The sequence below is a fragment of the Abramis brama genome (assembly GCF_963993115.1).
Source record: "Abramis brama genome assembly, chromosome: 5".
Taxonomy (NCBI): domain Eukaryota; kingdom Metazoa; phylum Chordata; class Actinopteri; order Cypriniformes; family Leuciscidae; genus Abramis; species Abramis brama.
The window spans coordinates 1,137,903-1,164,703 of record NC_139967.1 but is presented as its reverse complement, the minus strand read 5'-3'; the positions used below and the strand labels follow the sequence as shown (position 1 = coordinate 1,164,703).

The 26,801-nt window shown below is 40.8% G+C and overlaps 2 protein-coding genes across 20 annotated transcripts in view; one reads left to right on the top strand and one right to left on the bottom strand.

Moving 5' to 3' along the window:
- Positions 1 to 10,001, top strand: part of cita (citron rho-interacting serine/threonine kinase a) — a 112,156-nt gene extending 102,155 nt beyond the window's left edge. For 4 of the 7 annotated variants that reach the window (XM_084114911.1, XM_084114907.1, XM_084114909.1 and 1 more), the window contains 4 exons: positions 197 to 275; positions 386 to 565; positions 5,408 to 5,732; positions 8,302 to 10,001. In XM_084114911.1, the coding sequence (XP_083971037.1) occupies positions 197 to 275; positions 386 to 565; positions 5,408 to 5,732; positions 8,302 to 8,328 (611 nt within the window). In that variant the 3' untranslated portion in view covers positions 8,329 to 10,001. The remainder of the gene's footprint in view (positions 1 to 196; positions 276 to 385; positions 566 to 5,407; positions 5,733 to 8,301) is intronic. The other 3 variants (XM_084114908.1, XM_084114910.1, XM_084114905.1) reach the window with 1 other exon arrangement.
- Positions 10,002 to 13,149: 3,148 nt separating this feature from the next.
- The window catches only part of LOC311083421 (phosphatidylinositol-3,5-bisphosphate 3-phosphatase MTMR3), a 29,836-nt gene continuing 16,184 nt past the window's right edge, over positions 13,150 to 26,801 (bottom strand). For 6 of the 13 annotated variants that reach the window (XM_084114925.1, XM_084114930.1, XM_084114933.1 and 3 more), the window contains 6 exons: positions 26,617 to 26,750; positions 25,285 to 26,023; positions 21,244 to 21,348; positions 17,623 to 17,708; positions 15,393 to 15,419; positions 14,631 to 14,934 (listed from right to left, as the gene is read on the bottom strand). In XM_084114925.1, the coding sequence (XP_083971051.1) occupies positions 14,748 to 14,934; positions 15,393 to 15,419; positions 17,623 to 17,708; positions 21,244 to 21,348; positions 25,285 to 26,023; positions 26,617 to 26,750 (1,278 nt within the window). In that variant the 3' untranslated portion in view covers positions 14,631 to 14,747. Of the gene's footprint in view, positions 14,935 to 15,392; positions 15,420 to 17,622; positions 17,709 to 21,243; positions 21,382 to 25,284; positions 26,024 to 26,616; positions 26,751 to 26,801 lie in introns of those variants that run through there. The other 7 variants (XM_084114926.1, XM_084114937.1, XM_084114927.1 and 4 more) reach the window with 3 other exon arrangements.

Genomic DNA, 26,801 nt, shown 5'->3' with positions numbered 1-26,801 from the left:
AATCATTATTTTGGATCACAATTATTTATCACGATTACTCACTGGCTTTGGAAACATCCATTTATCCATAACTTTCATAAACTGTGGATTTCCCTGACCTATAACTATAATTCAGCTGAAAGAAGTGAATATATATATATATACACAAAACATAAAACCGAATATAAAACATAAACCGAATCCTGTTTCTCCACAGCGTATCGAGAGCCGTACCTGTTCGTCACGTACTTCAACTCTCTGGACGTCATCGAGGTTCAGTCGCACTCTGCGCTCGGGTAAGACTGCAGTCCAGGATATTCTGTGCTCCCGTTCTTGATGCTTGTTGGAGACTCTGAATCGAGTGCTGTGTGTGTGTGTGTGTGTGTGTGTGTGTGTGTGTGTTCAGGCCACATGCGTACGCACACCTGGATATTCCCAGCCCACGTTACCTGGGTCCTGCCATCTCGTCCGGCGCCGTGTATCTGGCCTCGTCCTACCAGAACAAACTGCGGGTCATTTGCTGCAAAGGCAATCTGAGTCAGGAGGGGTCGAGCGCAGAACCGCAGAGAAACGGCTCCACACGCAGGTCAGTGTGTGTGTGTGTGTGTGTGTGTATATATACTGTCGCTAACGTAGGGCTCTATGAAATCCTTTTTATTTTTTACCAAATTACGTTTTATTTCTTACCAAACAAATTTTTCTGATTGTCTAAACCAGTTTTTCAAAAATGTCTAAATTAAAAACCATGAAACTTATACAGTTTAACAACACTTTATTAAACGTTTTAACAAAAGTTACATTTTTAGGGCCCTATGAAATGTGTTTTTGTTTTGTTTTGTTTTTTTTATTCCATTTTAATAATCAAAAAGCATATCTAATTAATTGAATTCATAAAAACAACAATTTTAATAATTTTTTTTATTTCATTTCTATGATTTTTTTTTACTAATTCTGTGTTGTGTATTTTCTGGTAATCAAATAAAGACATAAAACATTAATTTAATTTATCGTTTAATAATATGAAATTAAACTTTTTTGTCAAACTACATGCATCACAACTGAGCTACTGTTGAAGTGGAAGAAAAAATATTTTGATAATAATGTATTATTATTATTATTAGTATTATTATTATTATTACATTGAGACATATCTAAATTCTACTGTACAACAGTAATATATTTCTGTCAAGTTATACTAAACTTTTATTTTGACAGGTTGACATGATGGTTTATACAGTAAATTCAATTTTTATGACCGGATTCCACGATTCCGTCGGCGTTTTCTGCATCACAGAGCCCTAATAACGGGCGGAAATGGGAAAAACACTATTTTTAAGTAATTAAACACTGCGCTGTCAAAGTTGATCTTGTGGCTTCATATATAATCGGACACTTGCATGTGTAATTATATTAACATTTGACCAAATCAAGCTCAAACAGTTACAAGGTTTTTGATCTGAGAAATTCATACACGTGTTCTGTCGCTTCGCTTTACGTTTTCATCAACTTTCTCATATTGTAATAATGCTATTGTACTGTGAATAAAAATTTAATATTTAATAAAACGAAAATAATTACTGTGAAATACGTTACTAATATTTATTTCTTAATTTATTATTTAAATGTTAAACCATGGAGCTTTTATTTTGGCAGGAAACTGCAGGGAGATCTTGAAGCTTGGTTGGTTGACCACAGATTTATATGATTCTCATTTCAAGTTTGAAAGATGATTGGCACGTGCAACACTTTGTTTTATTTGGTGTTATTTTGATGAATCCTGCAGCCCTTATGATCAGTAACGACACGAGAAACACTGACAGTTAAAGTCATTGCAGATCAGTGAGTAATGAGTTAAATGTGTCAGTCCTGCAGCTTCATCTGACTGACAGAACGACCCCATGTGACCTGAAGTCTGGCTGTGATTGGTCCAGAGGTTCTGACTCTGTTTCTCTTCTTTACAGGAAGAAAGGTGCTTTCTTTATATGTGCAAAGGAGTGACTGAGCATTAAAGTTTTAACCTGTGATGAATAAAGTGTTTTTAAGGAGAATATTCTGACTAGTTTTACTATCTTATGTAATATAATTTTAAGGCAAGGCACTTCAGGTAAATAGGGTAAAAATATCACCACATTTTCCCCAGTTGATTAATCACAGTACGTTAAGAGAATAGTTTTGTGTTGCACGTTTTCTTAAATGTAATGTTTGAATATGCAAATTAGGTATTAGTGATTTTCATAGATTTAATGTGCTGAATTTCTTCCTCAGCTCCGATTAGATCATATCAGGTGTTTGAGAAGCTCTTGTTCATGATTTGACTGTTGCTTTCATTTTATCGTGCTTTTAAAAGCATAAATCTGTGATTATGGATGTGGCGGATGAGGAGACGTGTTGTTTGGTAAGTCGTCCTGTGATTTAAACCGGTTTACTAGCGCACATGAATCTGAATCTGTTCACTGGTCTGATGGGCGTGTGGTTTCACATTAATAACTTTATTAATATGTTTCATCTCTTCTCACTGGTGAGGTCTCTTTCTTTATCAATGTGTCCATGTGTGCATATATAGTTTTATATCATAATAAATTAAATTGAGCATAATAAATATGAGATCTTCTTTAAACTGTGTCCAGACATGATATGATGCGCTAAATTCAGTCTTCTTCCATGATAACCTGTGGTCATGTTCAATATATAAAATATTTATATTTAAAATATGTAAATATACAGTTTGTTGAATGGAACCCTAACCGTAAATAATGAAATACTGCTGAATTTTCAGCATCATTACTCCAGTCTTCAGTGTAAGGCTGTCACTTTACGTTCGAAAATCGATTGCACAATCGATCAGACCAACCAACACAAGTTTCGAAAACGAAAATAGGGAATCGTTTTTAACGGCCTTCTCTCGGAGCGCGTCCAGCTCGTCACGATACACCCACGGCGAACGCGCGTCACACAGCGACTGCAGGCTCTGACACACACACATAACAGCAGATTACACTTCTGCATAATGTCTCTTTTTACAACAAAACTGTGAATTCTGCCGGTATTCAGACAGTCTCAGGCATACAGACACAGATTCAGGCTACAGTCGCCGTAATCTGCAGTCATGTTTTTCATTGATGTTATGGCAGTCCACTCTGCTTATTGTTTTTTGAGAATGTTGCACTCCTGTTTGTCATTGTGCATGAAACTTCATGCCAATAAATCATCAGAAATATTGCTGACTTGTGCGCGTCTCAAGCGCCCTCTTTACGTCAGTGTCACATTATCCTTCAGAAAGAGAAAAGCCAGGGCTGGGTCTGGCTCCTCCGGGGGCAGCGCTTGCAGGTTTACCACCTGGTCCCGAAAGGGAGTGGTAGGAACCTTGGGCACATATCCAGGCCAGGGTCTCAGGATGACGTGAGAGTCAGCCGGCCCGAATACCAGGCACGATTTATCGACCAAAAATGCGTGCAAGTCCCCGACCCTCTTGATGGAGGCCAAATCAAGAAGAAGAACTGTTTTTATTGACAGGACTTTTAACTCGGCTGCCTGCAATGGCTCAAAGGGAGGTCTCTGCAGTGCCGTCAGGGTTTGGGTTTGGTGTCAGGCCGGGGTGATTGTGACACGGAGTCTGCCACTCTGTCAGCCAGTGCTGAAGCGGTCTCATATCAAGCAAACCCAGCTGCGTTACTGCGGATGCCTTATGGCCCAGGAGCCTCTGAAAAAGTTTCAGTGGGACCACTGTTCTGCTCTGGACAGTATTCAAGCGGTTCAGCACTGACCCAGACACGTTCCTCAATGAAGGTCTGGTGGACCGAGTCCAGCTCCATACCGAGAAAAGAGATCCTCTGCACGGGGGCGAGTTTGACCCGAAGGCCCAACTGGCTGAGATGCCTGAGCTCCAGGTCCCTGTGCTCGCACAACTGAGCTAGTATCAGCCAGTCATCGAGACAGTTGAGGATGCGAACAACACGCTCTCTCATGGGAGCAATGGCCACGTAAGCGACCTTCGTAAATACGCAGGGTGACAGGGCCAGCCCGAAGGGTAGGAGGATGGAGACATGAAAGTACACGTCCTTCAGGTCGATCGCTGCAAACCAATCTCAGGGACGGATGCATTCGAAAATGCGTTTCTGCGTTAGCATCTTGAACGGAAGCTTCTAAAGGGCCCGATTCAAGACACGCAGGTCCAAGATTGGCCATAACCCAGCCCCTTTCTTGGGTACAATGAAGTACAGGAACAGAGGAATTTGCTCTATTTTTTTTAATGTGGGTGACTCCAGGGGAGTCAGCGGCGGAACAGAAACATAAACAAAACAAAGATTCTCCACCCTGTCCTTCTCCGGGGGAGGGAGTGGTGCATCATCATCAGCTTGTTCCTCCATCCCTGGGTGGCCCGTCTCAGGGACGCTTGTTCTTATGCTTGCCACCTGTCCTGGCAGCGGCTGAGACGGGCTGGGTGGCCGGCTCCATGCTAAGGCCTGGGTGAAGGCTGCTGCTGGGGCCTGGCGGGAGCGGGATGTGCCGGATCGCCTCCGTCTGCTTCTGGGTGGCAGAGAACTGTTGGACAAAGTTCTCCATCGCGCCGCCGAAGAGCCCAACTTGGGAAATGGGGGAGTCCAGGAACCGAGACTTGTCGGTCTCCCTCATATCGGCCAGGTTGAGCCAGAGATGGGACTCCTGGACCAATAAGGTGGACATCGCCAGACCGACCGCGCGGGCCTCACCCATGAGCTCACAGTCTGTACTACCCTCATGCATGTCCATGAGTGCCTTGGCCTGGTGGACCTGCAGCAACGCCATGGCATGCAGGGAGGAAGCGGCTTGCCCACAGGCTTTGTAAGCCTTGCTCGTGATTGCTGCGGGGTGGAGCGTGAGATGCAAATCTCGCACGCCAATGTGCATTGGCTCGTTTAATCAATACTCGAAGATGACAGGATCCCTAGCGTTATCCCAATCAGTATGGTACATCCGACTAAAGTATATCATATTTGCCAATGAATTTCCTTTGAAATAAAGTGTAAATGACAGAAAGACTTTTGAAACAACTAAGTTATCGTGATGGATTTCTGTGAAGGAAAGCAAGGCAACTGACTGTGACTCTCGAAAAAGACTATATTTAAGAAAAATGTGTTTTTTATATATAAAACATTTATATTTATATATAATATAAATGATGTATAAATATACATGCATATATTTCTAAAATATATACATGCATGTGTGTGTATTTATATATACAAAATAATTATACATCGTACACATATAATGTAAACACAAACTTTTATTTTGGATGCGATTAATAGTTGCCCAGCACTAAAAATAACCTATGAAACCACATTTACCAATGAATTTGCTTTGATGATAAAGTGTAAATGACAGAAAGACACCGTTATCATGGTGTATTTCTGTGAAGGGACTGACTGTGACTCTCTCTGTCCCGCAGCCCGAACAAGCGTGGTCCCCCGACCTACAACGAGCACATCTCCAAGCGTGTGGCGTCGATGCCGTCGGTCCAGGAGGGGCTCCACCAGCCCGGGACGCCTCACCGGTACCGAGAGGCTCGCACCGAGTTCAGGCGCGACAAGTCTCCGGCGCGGCCCCTGGACCGGGAGAAGTCCCCGGGGAGGATCATGGACCCTCGACTCGACTGTTCTCCGGGACGCGTGATGGAGCTGCGCAGGGAGAGATCGCCTGGACACGCGTTTGAGGAGCCGAGACAGAGACTGCACACCGGATCCGCTCGAACACCCATCAACACCGTTAACAAGGTCAGGACGACTGAGAACCCACACACACACACACACACACACACACACACTGCACACCGGATCCACTCGAACACCCATCAACACCGTTAACAAGGTCAGGACGACTGAGAACCCACACACACACACACTGCACACCGGATCCGCTCGAACACCCATCAACACCGTTAACAAGGTCAGGACGACTGAACACACACACACACACACACACACACACACTGCACACCGGATCCGCTCGAACACCCATCAACACCGTTAACAAGGTCAGGACGACTGAACACACACACACACTGCAAACCGGATCCGCTCGAACACCCATCAACACCGTTAACAAGGTCAGGACGATTGAACACACACACACACACACACACTGCACACCGGATCCGCTCGAACACCCATCAACACCGTTAACAAGGTCAGGACGACTGAACACACACACACACTGCAAACCGGATCCGCTCGAACACCCATCAACACTGTTAACAAGGTCAGGACAACTGAACACACACACACACACACTGCAAACCGGATCAGCTCGAACACCCATCAACACTGTTAACAAGGTCAGGACGACTGAACACACACACACACACACACTGCACACCGGATCCACTCGAACACCCATCAACACTGTTAACAAGGTCAGGACGACTGCACACACACACACACACACACACAAACACACACTCACTCACACACAGACTCAGTCAAGAGTTCTAAACCTGAAGTCTAATGTTCAAAATTCAGAGTGAGACGAGGGTGCGCATGATTCAATGACTTCTTTCAGTTTCTTTTCTTTTATTTTTTTATATTATATGCTATATATAGTTTGTAATATATAAATTTTATATATTGTAATATATTGTAATTTTTTTTTTACATTTTATATTTTGTATCGTATCATTTTATATGTTAACTATTACTGTTTTGTTTACAACAACAAACTGTAGTGAAACAGGAAAACATGACACTATATTATATTATACTACAGGGCTGTTGAATGCTTGAATCTGATTGGTTGAAGAACGTTCTAAGGTGTGCATTATTTTCAGGGAAACGCACAGCTAAAGTAGTTCCAGGCAGGTCTTGACCGCATTACAGTTCCATATCACTTCGCGTAGTCAACTGTAATAACGGAAAATAGGATACAATTCATAACAAGAAAAAGCATTTAGCCCCATGCGCTTGATCTGCAATTTTCAATGTCTAGCTTCACAATCAATGGAAACATGCAGTTTAATTTTAATAAATAAAGTATATAGTCCTATCTATAATCAATAGAAAATTAAACTGAATATAGGCTAAATAAATGGATAGTCCTGCAGCACGGATTTTTATTGCAGATAATATAACAAATAAATAATTATTGATAGGCCTACTTGTTAAAAGGGCTTTGTGTTTCATTTATTTGGCTAGTCTACAGTCATCTGTCAATAATAGGGGAAAAAAAAGAATGAACGAATTAATTAAAACGAATTGAATTAATAAATAAATAATAATATTGACGCACATGCTTTTCTGTCTCATTATTGCACATCTCTCTCTAATAACTGCATTAATTACTGCAATAAGCCGGGGACACACTTTAAGGCCGGTTATGAATGTAATTTGATACTTATGACTGATCATGCCCATTTACACGTTCAGTCTGTGTTCAAAGTCGGTGTTTAAAATCTGCTGCGATGAAAACAGTCAGAGAATGTGTCAGCTAGTCGTGTGTCTCCAGTATTAGTCTGCTATCAGTGGCTCAAACCTCCGTTACTAACTCTAATATGACGTTTTGGAATTAGCAACGGAGGCATAATGGGATTAGATGCGTAAGAAATTAGTCCTACATACAAGAGCGTTTTAATGACAAAAACTTTACAAACGTCTTGAAATACATAATCTGAACAATGTTTCGAGGTGTGGTAACTGTAGTATAAGCGGAAAAATTGACTTCAGGCCGTTGAATTATTAGAAAAATAATTTTCTGATCATGAAAATTCATGATCAGAAACGGTTCGCTTCGCGTCGTGACCGCATTACCACCTCGGGTGTGCATTATTTTTCTAATAATTCAACGGCCTGTCGTCAATTATTCCTTACTTATATTATATTATGTAAGGAATAATTGACTCCGGTCCGTTGAATTATTAGAAAAATAATGCACAGCCAAGGTGGTAATGCGGTCATGATGCGAAGCATTATTTTTCTAATAATTCAACGGACCGGTGAAGGTCAGTGTCGCTGTGGGTTTTGGTTCTTTCGCTGTTGTCGGCTGTAAGGACCTTTGAAATAACTGAAACCATTTGGCAAAGTGATATGGACATGTAATGCGGTCAAAACCTGCCTGGAACTACTTTAGCCGTGAGTTTCCCTGAAAATAACTGCACACCTTAGAACGTTCGTCAACCAATCAGATTTGAGCATTCAACAGCCCCGTAGTTTTAATTATATTAACACAATATCAAAGTTATTCTTACGTTCACTTTATTAAACTTGATTTCACAGCAAAAAGACACGAAGCACAAGCTGAAGGTGGACGTTTATACAATTATACTAATTATAAAACCTGTGTTTGTGTGTCCAGCAGGTGTGGGATCAGTCGTCGGTGTGAGTGACATCAGAAGAATCACATGTCATCAGATCCCGAAACTCCCAGCACAACGTCCCGCTCCACATGGCCTTAGAAACACAACACACAGATCTGGCCAGCGTTTACTAGTGCGACCCTTTCTAAACCACACTAACACACACAGATTGTTTGTCTTGATTTTCCTGTCCTTCTCTTTTATGTCCGATGGAAGCTCGTTTCTGCCACAGAATAGAAAAAATAACACAAGAAAGACATTTTAATCGTACAATTCTGACTTTTTCTCACAATTGCTAGTTTATATCTGTCATTTAGAAAGTTATGAGTTTGTTATTGCGAGTTTACATCTCATAATCTGGCATAATTCACAATTAAGATTTTGTTCTGCTTCCGCCATGGAAAAATTATTTAAAACTGTATTTATAACTTCGGACTATTTTTCTCACAATTGCGAGGTTACATTGCGTTGAATTGCGAGAAAAAATATCTAAATTGTGAGATTAAAAAGTTAGTATTATTATTGCCAGTTTATGTCTCGACTTTTTCATAGAATAAAAAAAAAAAAGTATTAAAAACTGTGATTTTTAAAATTAACTTTTCTCAGAATTGCGAGATAAAAAGTTAAAAAAAAAAAAATTTGAGAAGAAAGTTCAAATTGCGAGATACAAGCTTGCAATTGTGAGAGAAAAAATTCTAAATTGTGTGATAAAACGTCACAATTACCTTTTATATATTCTTTTACATAAACTGGCAATAATGAGCAACTTTTTTATCTCAAAATTCAGCATGACATAACCTTGCAATTGTGAGAAAAACAGACCGATGGCAGAAGCAGAAAAAATCTTAATTGTGAATTATGCCAGAATTATGAGATGTAAACTCGCAATAACAAGCTCATAACTTGCAAATTAAATGTATAAACTAGCCATTGTGTGGAAAAAGGTCAGAATTGTAGATTAAAATGTCTTACTTTTGTTTTGTTTTTCTATTCCGTGGCAGAAATAAGGTTCTATAGTTTCCTTTCTCTCTTCCCGCACTACCCACAATCCCCGGCGACAGCGTAGCGTCCGTCTCGACGGAACGGAATCTTTGTAAACCTTCAGAATGTCACGTTTAACCCTTTGTAAATACGCCCACGTGATGTTTTTTATAAGACAATATCGAAGCGAATCGCGAGGCGGGTCTATTTTTGTTAAAATCGAAGCGCGAGGAATCGGTTTGTAACGGATGGATTTTGTCTCAATCTGAACATTTTTGCTTGAATCAAGCTGGCTTGTTTTCGTCGTGTCACGTACCGGCTCGATGTTCGGTGTCGTGTTCGGAGCAACTCCCGTCGTGGCGTGTGTCGTCCGCTTCCCATGAGCCATGATGAACTCAGGATTAGAATGTATGAATCCTAAAGGAATCACTCTCGAATTTCTCCTCAGATGAAGTGCCACCGACGCCATTTCCCGCTCTCCGTGATGATGTGTTTCGCGCGTTTAACTCATTCGTGCGGTGACGTCTCGTTCTGTCGCATGGAGACGCTGTAACGGGTTTGTTCTTTTCCCGCTTCTCATTTCTCATCACGCGCTAATCGATGCTGATGTTAACCGACCGCTGACCAGAGATGTAGCGTTTCTTGTTTTATTATTTTTTATGATTATGGTCCAATAGCATTATCTATAGCCACTAATAAACAAAAAGTTCTATCTTTATCTGAGCCTCTGCGTCTTTCCTGAGTCTCTTTACTTTTAATTTTACTTTCATAATCATGTTTTCAGGTGAAACTGGATTTTCGGTGAGACGAAATAAAATGTAGGATTGGACTTGATTTTCTCCTTCAGATGTTAATACATTATTAAATGTTATTATTAAAATGTTATTACATTTTGATGAAAGATTATGAACTTTGAATTGGATTGAATCAGACCAGGAACATTTATTGAGAAAGTAAAGAGTCGTGTTTGTTCAACTTCGAGGTTCACATCTTTAATGCATTAAAAAACTCAACATAAGCTTATAAAACAGAACTAAAACCATATTTAATCTAATCAGTAACTTCTCATTAATGAGTGAATGCACTAAAGTTTTTGAATGTTACCATGTTTTTACCATGTTATTACTTCATTTACCCCCTTTTATTCATAAAAAAAAGTTTAGAAATTCTTTGAAAGTTTTCAAGAACTGCAGCAAAAACCAGTCTGATGCAAGAAAATATATATTTCTATCAATATTTATGATAAATTTTGTTTGAATATATCATAAGTTGAAATTTATATGAACATAATTGAGAATTATCTGTGTGAACTCATTGACTTCAAATGCCTAAAACAGGCTAAATTTATGAAACCTACATTTTCTTTTTCTAACAAAACAACATCAAACTAAATATATTCATTTTACATCCATAAACCTTTACTTTCATATGAAAAAATTATGATAAACTCCTTTTTTATGCTGCAACGGTTCATCAATTACTGGCAGCAAAAGTGATATGTGGACACTTTCTTTTCCAGACCCTCAATGATCTTTTGCTCTACAAACACGTTAAGATGTTTTAATTTCAGGATTATTGTGTGTTTATGCACGTGTAATGTGTGTGTGAGTGTATGAAGGAGGCTAAATGTATTTTACAGAAGTAATTTAAGACAAATTCAACTAATATTTGGGGAAAATAAACAGCATAATTTCACGTGTAAAGCCACAGTTCACTTTCAGAGTGCAAAAGGTGTAACAATTTAGTTTAAATGGTTATATATTGTTTTTTTTTTTTGTTTTTTTTAAATATCTGAGGGGGAAAATGTGTATTTTGACTGTCTTAACACACACAAACAAAAAAATCTTTTAAACTTAAATAATTTAAATGCAAGTAACATTAATAATGACACTGACGTTGTATCGAGAGGATCAATCCTCACATAAAAATATTGATACCAAATGTTTATCTTGTAATTGTCTTGTGAAAATGAATGGGCAAAATAAACCCAGAGGGGAAACTGAACTGAGCGCTCACTCGGAGAGCGCTGATATTGGCAGACAGAAACTTATTACAGCCATTTATTATAATGTGAAGATTGTTTGAAGTTTGCTTAAATTGAAAGTTAAGCCTATGCCTTTCAATCATGCTGTAGATACTGAATGCCTTGAATTACTCATTTCATCCCCATAACTTATTATCCATAACTCATTTATTATAAAAATCAAATATGATCATCAGGGTTTTGAGGAAGGTTTATTAGTTCATCTCTCAATCATTGTATTGCATTGCATTATATGTTTTAAACCTGCAGAGCTTTGATCATAAAACTAATCATTTAAATATCATCTTACTAAGACATATTACTAGCAGATATTTATATGCATTTTATGCAAGTATCTGCTTTACTGTTATAAAGATCTCATTGATTTACATTACATTTACATCACTTTTTCTCCATTTAAATATCAGCATTTGCACCAAATTCCATATTTTTGTTCCGTTTTGGGCCTCGGAGTAAAATTATAAAATTGAGCTGTTTTGTCCTTCATATTCTCATTAAAAAAAAAATGTTCGTCTAAAGGTTCAATAAACGCTTTTCTCACACATTTCAGAAAAATTGATTTCTTGGGTTATTATTTCATATGTCAAGCTTTAGGGTTAGTAGGAAACCAGTAGTCAAATTCTCTATAGAATTCAGATGTGTTGCATATTTTCAGCCAGGACTACAGGTTCATTAACTCTGGGTAAAAAATGAACCTAAATCAACAAGTTCACCTTTTTTTATACATTTTTTAAATCACGAGCATCAATGAAACTCTCGTGGCTCAGGTTGGCAGTGTGTTGTGCTTTAATTTCATTCACACAAACGCCATAAGCGACAGCGTTAGCAGCTCATACAAACCCTGTCCAACATAGAGAGGAAAGACAGAAGCATTGCATTGTGGGAGATTTCATCAGGGCAGAGACGTTTGAGATGGTCGTCACACAAGGATCTTTTCCGTTATCGTCCCGATCCTGTGAGTATTGCTCAAATTCGTGAAACTCCATTTAGTCCGTCAAGCTTTCATTGCATTGGCTGTACATGTGACATAATATACATAGAAAGTTCATGTACACAGATTCAAGTGTGCAAAACTCCTCCGGCGTCTCCTGGTTTGTGAGTCAGAAGCCGTGTGTCCTACGGGAATAGTTCAGGGATATTAAAGTTCTGTCATCATTTCCTCAGCCTCATGATGCTTCAAACCTGAAGAACGTCTGCAACAAAAGGACGGTGAGCCAAATTTAACTTTCGGATCTCATTTGCATACACGTTCCATGTGTCTATCATAGTGCATCATTTGTATGAACTATGTATATGATTTTTTTTTTTTTTTTTTTGAAGCATGATCATAAAAATAATCAAAATGAGATCAGGGATGCACAAAACATTAAGAGGAATGTTATATTTTTTTAAAATTCTGAAGTCTTAAATAATCCTTAAATAACTTCTTGAAGTTCAGATAGCCTCCAACTTGTAATATCAAGCATTACAATATAACACTAGTGACTAACCCCACATATGATGCAGATCACTATTAATATATTCCTAGCGATGTGCACAAGTTCTCTGAAGTGACACCATTGATTATAATGTAAACACAGATTGGTCATGATTATGCATGACGTGACTTTGAATAAATTCGAAATTCAGTATTTAAAATGCAGCATTCGATTTGATAATCGCACTATATTGTGATTTTAAGTTTTATTTTGATTAAACATTTATTTATATTAAAGCAGCTGTGTGTAGAATCCAGGAACCCTTGTTATTAGTGACACCGGTGGTGTCCCGTTTAAAAATATTTACATCAATGGTCTACTTATACATACATATCATAACAATCCTCTATTCAAAACTTTGAAAACTTTTTTTTTTTTTTAAATGTAAATATTTTTATATGGAATAAAATCAGATTCCAGTATGGGATTCCACTGATGAAGGATTGAACCCGGACACGTTTTGCGCACCTTGAACTTTATTTGTCGAGCTTTGTGGCCAATATTCGTGTGCGGATCTTTTTTCTGATTTTTGAGGTCCTTTTGGATCTACGCACCGCAAGAGGTTATTACTCATCGGTTTGGGACTAATGTTGGCGCTACACCTTTCCTTTCCTTTCTTGATCAACTTCTTTCTTACAAATATTTTGGTGAATCCAGTCGCTGGATTGGGATCCACAGAGGAAAGTCACGTCATGTCATGCTTTAGATGTGCACTTTGGTCATACAGAAGCACATGAGAGTGAGTAAATGATGAGCTCCCGATCCCTCCAGCGCTGGCGTTGAGCCGGTTCTCCATGTGTTCCGGCTGGGATCCGGCTCAATTGGAGTTGGTGGGATGGGGTTCTCCGTGTGTTCCGGCTGGGATGCGGCTGGGATCCGGATCAGTTGGAGTTGGTGGGATGGGGTTCTCCGTGTGTTCCGGCTGGGATGCGGCTGGGATCCGGCTCAGTTGGAGTTGGTGGGATGGGGTTCTCCGTGTGTTCCGGCTGGGATCCGGCTCAATTGGAGTTGGTGGGATGGGGTTCTCTGTGTGTTCCGGCTGGGATGCGGCTGGGATCTGGCTCAATTGGAGCTGGCAGTGATGGGGTTTTCCAGTTCTCTGTGTGTTCCGGCTGGGATGTGGCAGGGGTCCGACTCAGTTGGAGCTGGTGGGATGGGGTTCTCCGTGTGTTCCGGCTGGGATGCGGCTGGGATCCGGCTCAGTTGGAGTTGGTGGGATGGGGTTCTCCGTGTGTTCCGGCTGGGATCCGGCTCAATTGGAGTTGGTGGGATGGGGTTCTCTGTGTGTTCCGGCTGGGATGCGGCTGGGATCTGGCTCAATTGGAGCTGGCAGTGATGGGGTTTTCCAGTTCTCTGTGTGTTCCGGCTGGGATGTGGCAGGGGTCCGACTCAGTTGGAGTTGGTGGGATGGGGTTCTCCGTGTGTTCCGGCTGGGATGCGGCTGGGATCCGGCTCAGTTGGAGTTGGTGGGTTGGGGTTCTCCGTGTGTTCCGGCTGGGATCCGGCTCAATTGGAGTTGGTGGGATGGGGTTCTCCGTGTGTTCCGGCTGGGATGCGGCTGGGATCTGGCTCAATTGGAGCTGGCAGTGATGGGGTTTTCCAGTTCTCTGTGTGTTCCGGCTGGGATGTGGCAGGGGTCCGACTCAGTTGGAGCTGGTGGGATGGGGTTCTCCGTGTGTTCCGGCTGGGATGTGGCAGGGGTCCGGCTCAGTTGGAGCTGGTGGGATGGGGTTCTCCGTGTGTTCCGGCTGGGATGTGGCAGGGGTCCGGCTCAGTTGGAGCTGGTGGGATGGGGTTCTCCGTGTGTTCCGGCTGGGATCCGGCTCAATTGGAGTTGGCAGTGATGGGGTTCTCCGTGTGTTCCGGCTGGGATGCGGCTGGGATCCGGCTCAGTTGGAGCTGGTGGGATGGGGTTCTCCTTGTGATCCGGCTGGGATCCGGCTCAGTTGGAGCTGGCAGTGATGGGGTTCTCCAGTTCCAGGTCTGCCGGAGGGAGCGCGGGAGGAACGGATGAGGGCCGGAGGTGCCCGACACACGTCTGACACACGCGGTTTGGCTCGCGGAGCTGTTGACTCGCTAGCGCCACCTTCTGGTCACAGCAGCTCGAGCAGAACACATTCCCACAGTTCCTGCAGTGAAGAGAGAGAGAGAGGAATTAACACTTCTAATGTTCATAAAGTACTTAAGCTTCACATATACATTCCCAGTCAAAAGTTTTAGATCGGTAAGATTTTTTATGTTTTTAAAAGAAGTCTTTTGCTTCTATTATTAAATTATAATAATATTTAAAAATTTTACCGTATTTATTTGTATTTTTAATCAAACAAATGCAGCCTTGGTGAGCAGAAGAGACTCTTTAATAAACATTAAAATTCTTACCGATCCAAAACTTGTGACTGGTAGTGTAGTAATTCATACGAAATGGACTTGTCTTTGAGACACTGGTGTTTATATTTGCAGTAAAATCTCTAGTGTGGGAACAAGCATGAGGATTGAGACGCTACAGTGGAGGACGATGTGAATGAGAGTGTGTGAGAAGGGAAAGATGGATGGATGGACGGACAGAAGAGGAGAAGGAAAGTCTCACCAGGCCTCATCAACCGGCTCTCTGCCACTGCAGCAGAACGAGAGAGAGAGAGAGAGCGATCAGACGACACTCACACACACTGCTTCCAACTAACAACAGAACACTTTTATGCGCTTCGGCTGTTTATTTACTCGACATCTGTGTTTTGGGGGCCTGAAAATGAGCACAGTTTTGAAAACGATACCATTATTGTCCTGAAACTACAAAAACGTGTATTTATGAAAACGGTGACGCATGTGTACTACGTGTTTACAAAGTGACATCGCCATCTACTGGCCTGGCAGGAGAATACAGCGCTGTCGTCTGTATGTGAAAAATGCGAAGGAAAAATTTTTAATAAAGAAATAAATAGTTAATTCAATTTAAATTCAGTATAAAGTTTGGCAAGGCCCTTAAAAGACGTTACCCAGGGTTCAGTGCGGTGTGAAACGCTTGAAGGAATATTCCGGATAAGCTCAATCCATAACATTTGTGGCATAATGTTGATCACCACAAACAATAATTTTAACTCATCCCTTGTTTTCTTTTAAAAACACACACAGCAATGGAGGTTACAGTGAAGCACGTACAATAGAAATGAATGAGGCAGAAAGGTTTTAAAAGCAGAAATGTGAAGTTCAGAACTCAAAGCTTCCTCGTTAGTCCAAAAACAGCTTTTATTGAAACCAAGCTCAGAAAACGACTCATTTTGGATTTCGTCACATTATTACATCATAGTGCGACGAAAGCCCGCCTCTTCAGAAGGTTGACGCCCACTTCTACATCATCACCTCTTTAGCCCCGCCCACACGTCATGTAGCAGTAAATACAAGAGTGACTCAAACAGGATTATTCCAGCAACAAAACCAGGATTACTTTTTATTGAAGCGTGGATAAAGTTTATTTTGAACAAAGTTCCAGTTAGATCGCTTCATTTTACTGCGGATTCGCTTTTATACATGACCGTTCAGACTGAGACTGAGAATAAAAGCTGATGCAGTGACGACTACACTGGACCCAACAGTAACGTCGCGACACACACGTGTGAGTAACCGTGATTTACCATGTGACTCTATTGCTGCTCGATTGAGATGATCTGAGTATTTCGCCGCAGTCGAACTCGAGAGCTGTGATTCGCTGTTTGCTTCAGCATTCATGGGGTTAATGCGTGGGATTCTGGGATACAGGAGAAAGATCCGCTCCATTCGCTGTAATCCTGAATAAAAGCTGCAGTGAAAGACTTCTTCTGTTTTCTCATCAGTAAAGCTGAATCGCCCATAAGAACGACAAACGATTCATTCATAATTCTGTTCAAAACACCGTAAATTATCATTTCTCAACTATAACTGTTGTAACTTCAAGTACTTAAACTTTATTTGCCACAAGATTTATAAAGCACATGTAATACGCATGAGTGTTTCACATTGTTGGTAAACGTAACGAGATATTTTTCAACATCGAAATCTAATAACGGGGACATAGAAAATGATTTTAATATGCAAAACTGTTAGCCAATCACAGCAGTGGGCGTTTACTTCCAGGTCTCGAATGAGACGCCCATCAACACTGAGTGTTTGAGAGAGAGGATAGAAAACAGATATTATTTATAATCTAAATTAGGAGGTTTTTGATGTTAAAATATTATAAGTGGAACTCAGAGAACATTATAAAAGAAAAGAAAAATGCAGTTCATGACCCCTTTAAAACAGAAAAGGTTGATAAGTGATTTTCACACTAAAATCATATTGTCTACACTGCAAAAAAAAATGCTTTTCTTACTCAGTATTTTAGTCTTGTTTCCAGTCCAAATATCTAAAAATTCTTAAATCAAGATGCATTTACTAGATGAGTAAAATGATATTATAAAAAGATATTATGTCTTGTTTTCTGTGGAAATGAAATGAGTTTTTGCTTAAAACAAGCAAAATTATCTGCAAATGGAGTCAGAAAATATATCTTAATTCAAACGGAAACAATATTATTATAGACCCTGTTGAAGATCATTTTGCTTGTTTTTGGATTTCTTTACCCAGAAAACAAGACATAATATCTTATGGCATTTTACTCATCTAGTAAATGCATCTTGATTTAAGAATTTTTAGATATTTGGACTGGAAACAAGACAAAAATACTGAGTAAGAATATAATATTTTGCAGTGTGTGTCTTGTGGCTGTACTCGTGAGTGTTTTAACGCCGCGCATTAATGAACGTGGAATATTCCTGTAATTCCCGAGTGTATCCGGGTCTCACCTGCAGTGATGCTTCCTCGCCAGCCAGAATGTCCTCTCGCAACCATAGCAACGGGACGCCGGGTGATCCGAGTACCACTGTGTCACCTGGACACAAACAGAACACATCAACACACCAGTGTCGGGGAAAGCTACTTTGAAAAGTAATGCATTACAATATTGCGTTACTCCCTTAAAAAGTAACTGATTGCGTTACTTTTTTTTTTTCTTTGGCTTGTTTTTTTATAACAAAGTTATATTTTTGGGCAAATGTAAAGACCCTTTCACACCGAAAGTGAAATAATAAGCCTCAGTAGAGCCCTGCACGGGCCTCAAATCTAGGCCCGAGCCCGGCCCTGGCCCGAGACGCTCAGGCCCTAGCCCGACCCGTGTCCGACAGCTCATCAGAATTATCAGCCCGAGTCCGACCCGAGCCCGTTTTTTTTTACAGCGGCAGACTGCCATTAAAATATGTCCGTTTTGTTAGTTATGTTTCTTTTCTTTTCATTTCTTTATTAAGTTAATTTAGACAAATGTTTGGAGCATTTAAAAAAAAATAAAAATAATTACCAGCAGCAAGCCGAGCCAACAGCGAGTAAAACATGTTTGATCAATTTAGCCTCTCAAATCAACGCTAATACTTTACTTAGCTACAATAAAATCCATAGATATAAAAACACTTCAAGCATATCACACAGACAGTTAGTTTAATGTTTATTTATTAAACCACAGTGAGTACAATTTTTTGAAATACTGAGGCAGGCTCAGGCTGCTCGCAACAGCGCTCGCAAACGAAATGAGCAGCAGCCTACAATCTAAACAAATTAAATTAAATAAATCAAAAACAAACTTGCAGGTTATCTTACCTCAAAAATGCACCACAGAACATGGCCATTCTTTTTTCCAGTAGTTTCCAACAGTTAAACGAAAATAAAGTCCAATCAAACGAAAAACATCAGTAGTTTCCAACAGTGTAAACGAAAACCAAACGAAAAGTTAGAACAGTCTCTTACAGAGCATCGTGTAGAAAAAGAATAGCATCCACAGTGGAAGATTTTAACCCAGTTAACCCTCTTCTATCACTCGCGATTTTTCTCATATTCTCCATTATTTGCACATGAGGTGAATCGTGGGTCGCGCTGACGGGAAACCTTCTGTGTGTGCGTGCGTGCGTGCGACTGTCATGTCAATCATATGTCAGTGTAATTATAAGATTATGAAAGTTATGAGGTTATTAAACGTCTTTCTATGTTTGTTTTTCTATCGTCGACGTCAACTTCTCATATTTTTTTAATTAATGTCTAAAAATATAAAAAGAAGGATATCCCAAAAAAAGCCCGAGGCCCGGCCCGCATGTGAACTATGACGTGAAAATTGGCCCGAAGCCCGGCCCTAGGGGCGTAAAAAAGTCGGGGCCCGTCGGGCTCGGGCTGAAATGCAGGGCTTTAAGCCTCAGGCTGAAGGAAATGCAGATTCACGCTTGTACAGTAGAGGGCGCCGCTCAAACAAACCTTTCAGCTGCTGTTATTCTGGATAACAAGAAAAGATGCAGGAGAAAAAAGACTTGCTTTACCAATTTAAAAAAAAGAAAATCGATAGTCCTTTTTGCTTATGGTTTAACTGAATCATCAAAGGTCAAAAGCAAGTACATTGGTCAATACAGTGAGATTAAATGCATAAAAATGTATGTTTTATTTAACATATTTAGTTATTGGAGGTTTGCATAAGTATTCTGATTCTGCATTTCACTGATTTTATTCATTTTGAGGAATATTGAATCTTTTTTGTGCAAGTGAGATGAGTAAATGCTCACATTTAGTCTAGAACTACAATAACCATCATGTTCATACACACACACACACACACCTCAACATGAGGACAGGAGAGCTGTCAGTCAATAAATGGGAAAACAAAGAAACTTGCGTTACTAATTTGAAAAAGTAACTCAGATATTTTAAGTAATGCGTTACTTTACTAGTTACTTGAAAAAGTAATCTGATTACGTGACTCAAGTTACTTGTAATGAGTTACACACAACAGTGCACACTAGGGATGGAAACGGTTAATCAATTATCGATTAATTGTCGACAAGAATTTACTAGATTAAATTAATTGTCGCCTAATTGAACATTGCAAACGTGACACGAGATTCTCGCGGGCGGCGAGACCCGACACAAACCTGAGGCGGCAAAAAAAGAAACCAAACCTGAGGCGGTCAAAGCGGAGTGGAGTGTGGGAGCATTTCAAATTTGAGGCGGAGGAGGACGAAAAGTGCCACCATTGCGCATATGCTTCAGTTATTGTGTGTGAGAGAGATCTCAGGACTGGCGGGAGCTACTGGCTTTAAATATTGGCTTTAACGAGGAGCAGTGCGGGTCCGAAATTTTGTTCTACAATATGTTGTGTCAACGTTTGTCCACATTCCTCTCCTATGACGACACAACGTTTCGTCGGGTCATCCGTCCTTTTGCAGATGCGCGTGGGTTTCTCTCGTCATTAAACCGCGGAGACGTCGCCTAATGCCTCAGAAAATCCGACCTGCCTGTTTACATGACAGCCGCATTGGCACATATCCGATTTATTTCCACATATGAATGAGGCCTGAAACCATCTCGATATATCCGAATGCATGCGTTTTTTTCCTGTTTACACTGTCGTAGAACACATCGGATCTGTGTCACATGTGAGCAAAAACAGTGTAAATGAGGGACGCCCTCTAATTTACTGTCAGCTTCCTCAGGGATGATTTAAGTTGTGTTCAGGTCTATATTTGAAGTTTCCAGGTCTAGTAATCTTACCGTTACCTTTCTCAGACCAAGGGGGATTATCAGTGCTGCTGCTGCTAATGTTTCAAGTTTTTCATTCAAGTAGTTTACCAGATAGATTATTATATGTAGGCTTAATATTGTAGGCTAAGCCTACCCATGTAGATTTTTATTTTAAATTTATTTTATGTTGCTTAATGTTTCACATGCAACAGGTGAGCCAGTGCACAATTATTTTTTATGTATTTTAATTTTCTGTAGATTATTTATTTTGTTAAACTACATAAATGCCATTATCTGTACCGTATCCCAACTGTTACATGAAAACATCAATTGAGCAATATAACATGCATTTTTATTCAGTAGCCTATAAGCAATATTTAGCTTTTTATGTTAAAGACACTATTGATACCGTGAGAAATTTACATTCTCAGGAAAATAGCCGCTTATCAGTTAATCATTAATCGATCGATAAGGTCAATCAATTAATGATTAATGAATTAATCGATAATTTGCATCCCTACTGCATACACACATTAACCATCTGCTTCACTGACATTACCCAGACAGCAACATTGTGTCGGTCCACACGTGCCAGATGCGTACCACGTACCAGGGCCGACACGCTGCGGTCTGGGTAAGGCCCTGAGAAATTTGTGAACTCCGGTGCACTGCAAAAAAAGATTTTCTTACTCAGTGTTTTTGTCTTGTTTCCAGTCCAAATATCAAAAAATTCTTAAATCAAGATGCATTTACTAGATGAGTAAAATGCCATTAGATATTATGTCTTGTTTTCTTGACTGGAAACAAGACAAAAATACTGAGTAAGAAAAGCATTTTGTGCCGTGTGCCGTCCGTTCTCTCCCTGATCCGCTCACCTCTGCTTCCCGTTGTCCGATCTGTTCCCAGCTGGACTCGGACAGGAGATCGGTGGCACCACAGCGCTGTAACTCCAGGTTATTCTCCCCGTCTGGAAGAGACGTCTGTGGCCCGGAGCAGAAGAAGAGTTAGAGCTGCTGAAGTTAATGAGATTAACGGCCTGTTTACACCAAGGACAATAACTATAACGATAACTTTAATCACTATAATCACGACTACCGGACAATAACTACAATTATAACTATAATGTTAACTATGATAACCACAATGTTAACTATAATGACCGACAATACCGATAACTACAATGTTGTGCAATCTTGACACAAATTATTATAGAAATTCCTTATGAACAATGTATCACTAATTATTGACAACTGTGGTAAAACATCAATGCTTGGGTTTTAAATCTTTAAGTGCCAACAAACGGCCCCAGTTGTGGCTTGATTTCGTTGTATCGTGGCCCTTATTTCATTGTGTTGTGGCTTGATTTCGTTGTGTCGTGGTTTGATTTTGTTGTGTCGTGGTTTGATTTCGTTGTGTTGTGGTTTGATTTCGTTGTATCGTGGCCCTTATTTCATTGTGTTGTGGCTTGATTTCATTGTGTTGTGGCTTGATTTCGTTGTGTCGTGGTTTGATTTTGTTGTGTCGTGGTTTGATTTCGTTGTGTTGTGGTTTGATTTCGTTGTATCGTGGCCCTTATTTCATTGTGTTGTGGCTTGATTTCATTGTGTTGTGGCTTGATTTCGTTGTGTTGTGGCTTGATTTTGTTGTGTCGTGGTTTGATTTCGTTGTGTTGTGGTTTGATTTCGTTGTGTTGTGGCTTGATTTTGTTGTGTCGTGGTTTGATATCGTTGTGTCGTGGCTTGATTTCGTTGTGTTGTGGTTTGATTTCGTTGTGTTGTGGCTTGATTTCGTTGTGTCGTGGTTTGATTTCGTTGTGTTGTGGTTTGATTTCGTTGTGTTGTGGCTTGATTTTGTTGTGTCGTGGTTTGATATCGTTGTGTCGTGGCTTGATTTCGTTGTGTTGTGGCTTGATTTCGTTGTGTTGTGGCTTGATTTCGTTGTGTTGTGGTTTGATATCGTTGTGTTGTGGCTTGATTTCATTTTGTTACTGCTTGATATCGTTGTGTTGTGGTTTGATTTCGTTGTGTTGTGGCTTGATTTTGTTGTGTCGTGGTTTGATATCGTTGTGTCGTGGCTTGATTTCGTTGTGTTGTGGCTTGATTTCGTTGTGTCGTGGTTTGATTTCGTTGTGTTGTGGTTTGATTTCGTTGTGTTGTGGCTTGATTTTGTTGTGTCGTGGTTTGATATCGTTGTGTCGTGGCTTGATTTCGTTGTGTTGTGGCTTGATTTCGTTGTGTTGTGGCTTGATTTCGTTGTGTTGTGGTTTGATATCGTTGTGTTGTGGCTTGATTTCATTTTGTTACTGCTTGATATCGTTGTGTTGTGGTTTGATTTCGTTGTGTTGTGGCTTGATTTTGTTGTGTCGTGGTTTGATATCGTTGTGTCGTGGTTTGATTTCGTTGTGTTGTGGCTTGATTTTGTTGTGTCGTGGTTTGATATCGTTGTGTCGTGGCTTGATTTCGTTGTGTTGTGGCTTGATTTCGTTGTGTTGTGGCTTGATTTCGTTGTGTTGTGGTTTGATATCGTTGTGTTGTGGCTTGATTTCATTTTGTTACTGCTTGATATCGTTGTGTTGTGGTTTGATTTCGTTGTGTTGTGGCTTGATTTTGTTGTGTCGTGGTTTGATTTCGTTGTGTTGTGGTTTGATTTCGTTGTGTTGTGGCTTGATTTTGTTGTGTCGTGGTTTGATATCGTTGTGTCGTGGCTTGATTTCGTTGTGTTGTGGCTTGATTTCGTTGTGTTGTGGCTTGATTTCGTTGTGTTGTGGTTTGATATCGTTGTGTTGTGGCTTGATTTCATTTTGTTACTGCTTGATATCGTTGTGTTGTGGTTTGATTTCGTTGTGTTGTGGTTTGATTTCGTTGTGTCGTGGCTTGATTTCGTTGTGTTGTGGCTTGATTTCATTTTGTTACTGCTTGATATCGTTGTGTTGTGGCTTGATTTCGTTGTGTTGTGGCTTGATTTCGTTGTGTTGTGGCTTGATTTCGTTGTGTTGTGGTTTGATTTCGTTGTGTCGTGGCTTGATTTCGTTGTGTTGTGGTTTGATTTCGTTGTGTCGTGGTTTGATTTTGTTGTGTCGTGGCTTGATTTCGTTGTGTCGTGGTTTGATATCGTTGTTGTGGCTTGATTTCGTTGTGTCGTGGCTTGATTTCGTTGTGTCGTGGTTTGATTTCGTTGTGTCGTGGCTTGATTTCGTTGTGTCGTGGTTTGATTTCGTTGTGTCGTGGCTTGATTTCGTTGTGTCGTGGTTTGATTTCGTTGTGTCGTGGCTTGATTTCATTTTGTTACTGCTTGATTTCGTTGTGTCGTGGTTTGATTTCGTTGTGTCGTGGTTTGATTTCGTTGTGTCGTGGCTTGATTTCGTTGTGTTGTGGTTTGATTTCGTTGTGTCGTGGTTTGATTTTGTTGTGTCGTGGCTTGATTTCGTTGTGTCGTGGTTTGATATCGTTGTTGTGGCTTGATTTCGTTGTGTCGTGGCTTGATTTCGTTGTGTCGTGGTTTGATTTCGTTGTGTCGTGGCTTGATTTCGTTGTGTCGTGGTTTGATTTCGTTGTGTCGTGGCTTGATTTCATTTTGTTACTGCTTGATTTCGTTGTGTCGTGGCTTGATTTCGTTGTGTCGTGGTTTGATTTCGTTGTGTCGTGGTTTGATATCGTTGTTGTGGCTTGATTTCGTTGTGTCGTGGCTTGATTTCGTTGTGTCGTGGTTTGATTTCGTTGTGTCGTGGCTTGATTTCGTTGTGTCGTGGTTTGATTTCGTTGTGTCGTGGCTTGATTTCATTTTGTTACTGCTTGATTTCGTTGTGTCGTGGCTTGATTTCGTTGTGTCGTGGTTTGATTTCGTTGTGTCGTGGCTTGATTTCATTTTGTTACTGCTTGATTTCGTTGTGTCGTGGCTTGATTTCATTTTGTTACTGCTTGATATCGTTGTGTTGTGGCTTGATTTCGTTGTGTCGTGGCTTGATTTCGTTGTGTCGTGGCTTGATTTCGTTGTGTCGTGGTTTGATTTCGTTGTGTTGTGGTTTGATTTCGTTGTGTCGTGGCTTGATTTCGTTGTGTCGTGGCTTGATTTCGTTGTGTCGTGGTTTGATTTCGTTGTGTCGTGGCTTGATTTCGTTGTGTCGTGGCTTGATTTCGTTGTGTCGTGGTTTGATTTCGTTGTGTCGTGGCTTGATTTCATTTTGTTACTGCTTGATATCGTTGTGTTGTGGCTTGATTTCGTTGTGTCGTGGCTTGATTTCGTTGTGTCGTGGTTTGATTTCGTTGTGTCGTGGCTTGATTTCGTTGTGTCGTGGCTTGATTTCGTTGTGTCGTGGTTTGATTTCGTTGTGTCGTGGCTTGATTTAATTTTGTTACTGCTTGATTTCGTTGTGTCGTGGCTTGATTTCGTTGTGTCGTGGTTTGATTTCGTTGTGTCGTGGCTTGATATCGTTGTGTTGTGGCTTGATTTCGTTGTGTCGTGGCTTGATTTCGTTGTGTCGTGGCTTGATTTCGTTGTGTCGTGGCTTGATATCGTTGTGTTGTGGCTTGATTTCGTTGTGTCGTGGTTTGATTTCGTTGTGTTGTGGCTTGATTTCATTTTGTTACTGCTTGATATCGTTGTGTTGTGGTTTGATTTCGTTGTGTCGTGGCTTGATTTCGTTGTGTCGTGGCTTGATTTCGTTGTGTCGTGGTTTGATTTCGTTGTGTCGTGGCTTGATTTCGTTGTGTCGTGGCTTGATTTCGTTGTGTCGTGGCTTGATTTCGTTGTGTCGTGGCTTGATTTCGTTGTGTCGTGAACTTATATTTCCTTTTTAAATTTCGCTGTTTCGTCCTTTTTAAGTTTCGCGGTGTTGTGCTATACCGTAGATTTACCATCACTAAAGCGTTTCAATATAACACAGGAAGTGCATAGAGTAGCGAGTGTGTGTTCCTCACCAGCTTCCCGTTGACGTGCAGACGGCTCCACAGCTCCTGCACCTGCTTCTTCAGCGTCTCCACCTGCAGCTGATGCCCCGCCTCCATCTCGCGCAGGCGCACCTGCACGGCGTCACTGTGAAGACTCAACCCGTCCTGATTGGCCGAAAGCGGATGAACGGGATGCTGGGAAGGTGAGCAGACGCCGTTGAGGGTGTGGTTCGGACTGGAAGAACTCTCCATGGAAGATTGGCTGCTTGATTCTGAAGCATCATGGGTAGTTGTAAAGGTGGCGTGATTATGTAGATCTAACCCGTTTGACAGCAACTCACTGTTTTCGTTAGAGCAAAGAGGATGCTGGGATTTAGGTGGGTGTTTTTCAGTGGAACGTTCCACAGCGTGATCTTTAATATCTTCTGGTGATCCAAACATTTGGTCCCCACTCTCAAAATTATCTGGAATATCGAAGGCAGGCGTATTATTTACAACTTCCAGCTTCCTGTGATCCTCCTCTCTCACTTCCTGTTCCAGTTGGCTGTCAGTCACAGAAAGCTCCGCCCCCTTTAATGCCTCAGAGTCGCTGGTGTTTAAGCCGAGTCTCGGATCGGGGCGGCTCTTGTCCGGTTCTTTGGTCACGCTCATCCTCACGCTCAGACGGTCCTGCCACTTCTCATTCCTGCTGGGGTCGCTGCTGCGGCGGGTCGGGGTCAAACCCTCACACGATGTGTGCAGATCGTCGTACGACCGAGTCTTTGGTAACCTGCAAACAAAACACACCAGCTTAATGCTCTACAGTTTGAGCTACAGGAACGTTTAAGTGGAGAAATTAGTGAAAAGTGGTTAAAGGCTGAAAATTAGAGATGCGCCGATATCAGAATTTTGGCCGATATATTTGAAAGTCGATAACCGATATATCGGCTGATAAATCTAAATCCAAATTTGTATATAATGTTTGAGAGCCTGATTACAAAAACAAAAGTCTCACCAGTAAAATCCATGTCTCAAACACACGATTATAATGTTCTCATGATAATTTTCTGTAGCCGATATGACAGACTTGCGCTGCACATGTTGCACTGAACTGTATTTTCCTTTTTTGAAGTGATTTCAATCATATTTCAAGCAATTCATAATCATCATGTTGAACAGTCGCATCTGAAGAGTCTCAGCTGAAGGAAATAATACATTATTTATCAGCTTTAATATATCAGACAAATCTTCTTATAAAGCCGATAACAAAAACATTAAAAATGAACATATATCGGCTGATATTGTGGCCGTTAGGGTTAGGGTTAGTCATCCCAACTGAAAATGTGTTCAGGCAAGGAAACGCATAAGTCACGTGTCATTTACCTGCTCACAGGTGAGGCTGAGGGGGCGGAGTTAGGCACACATGACTCGTCAGAAGGCGTGGAGGGGGCGGAGTTAGGCAGGTAGACGGCGCTCCATAGCATCAGATTCCTCACGTGACACACTGGGTGCAAAACCTGACGGAGAGATTCCTAGTGAGGCTGAGTTTACTTGATCAAAAATACAGT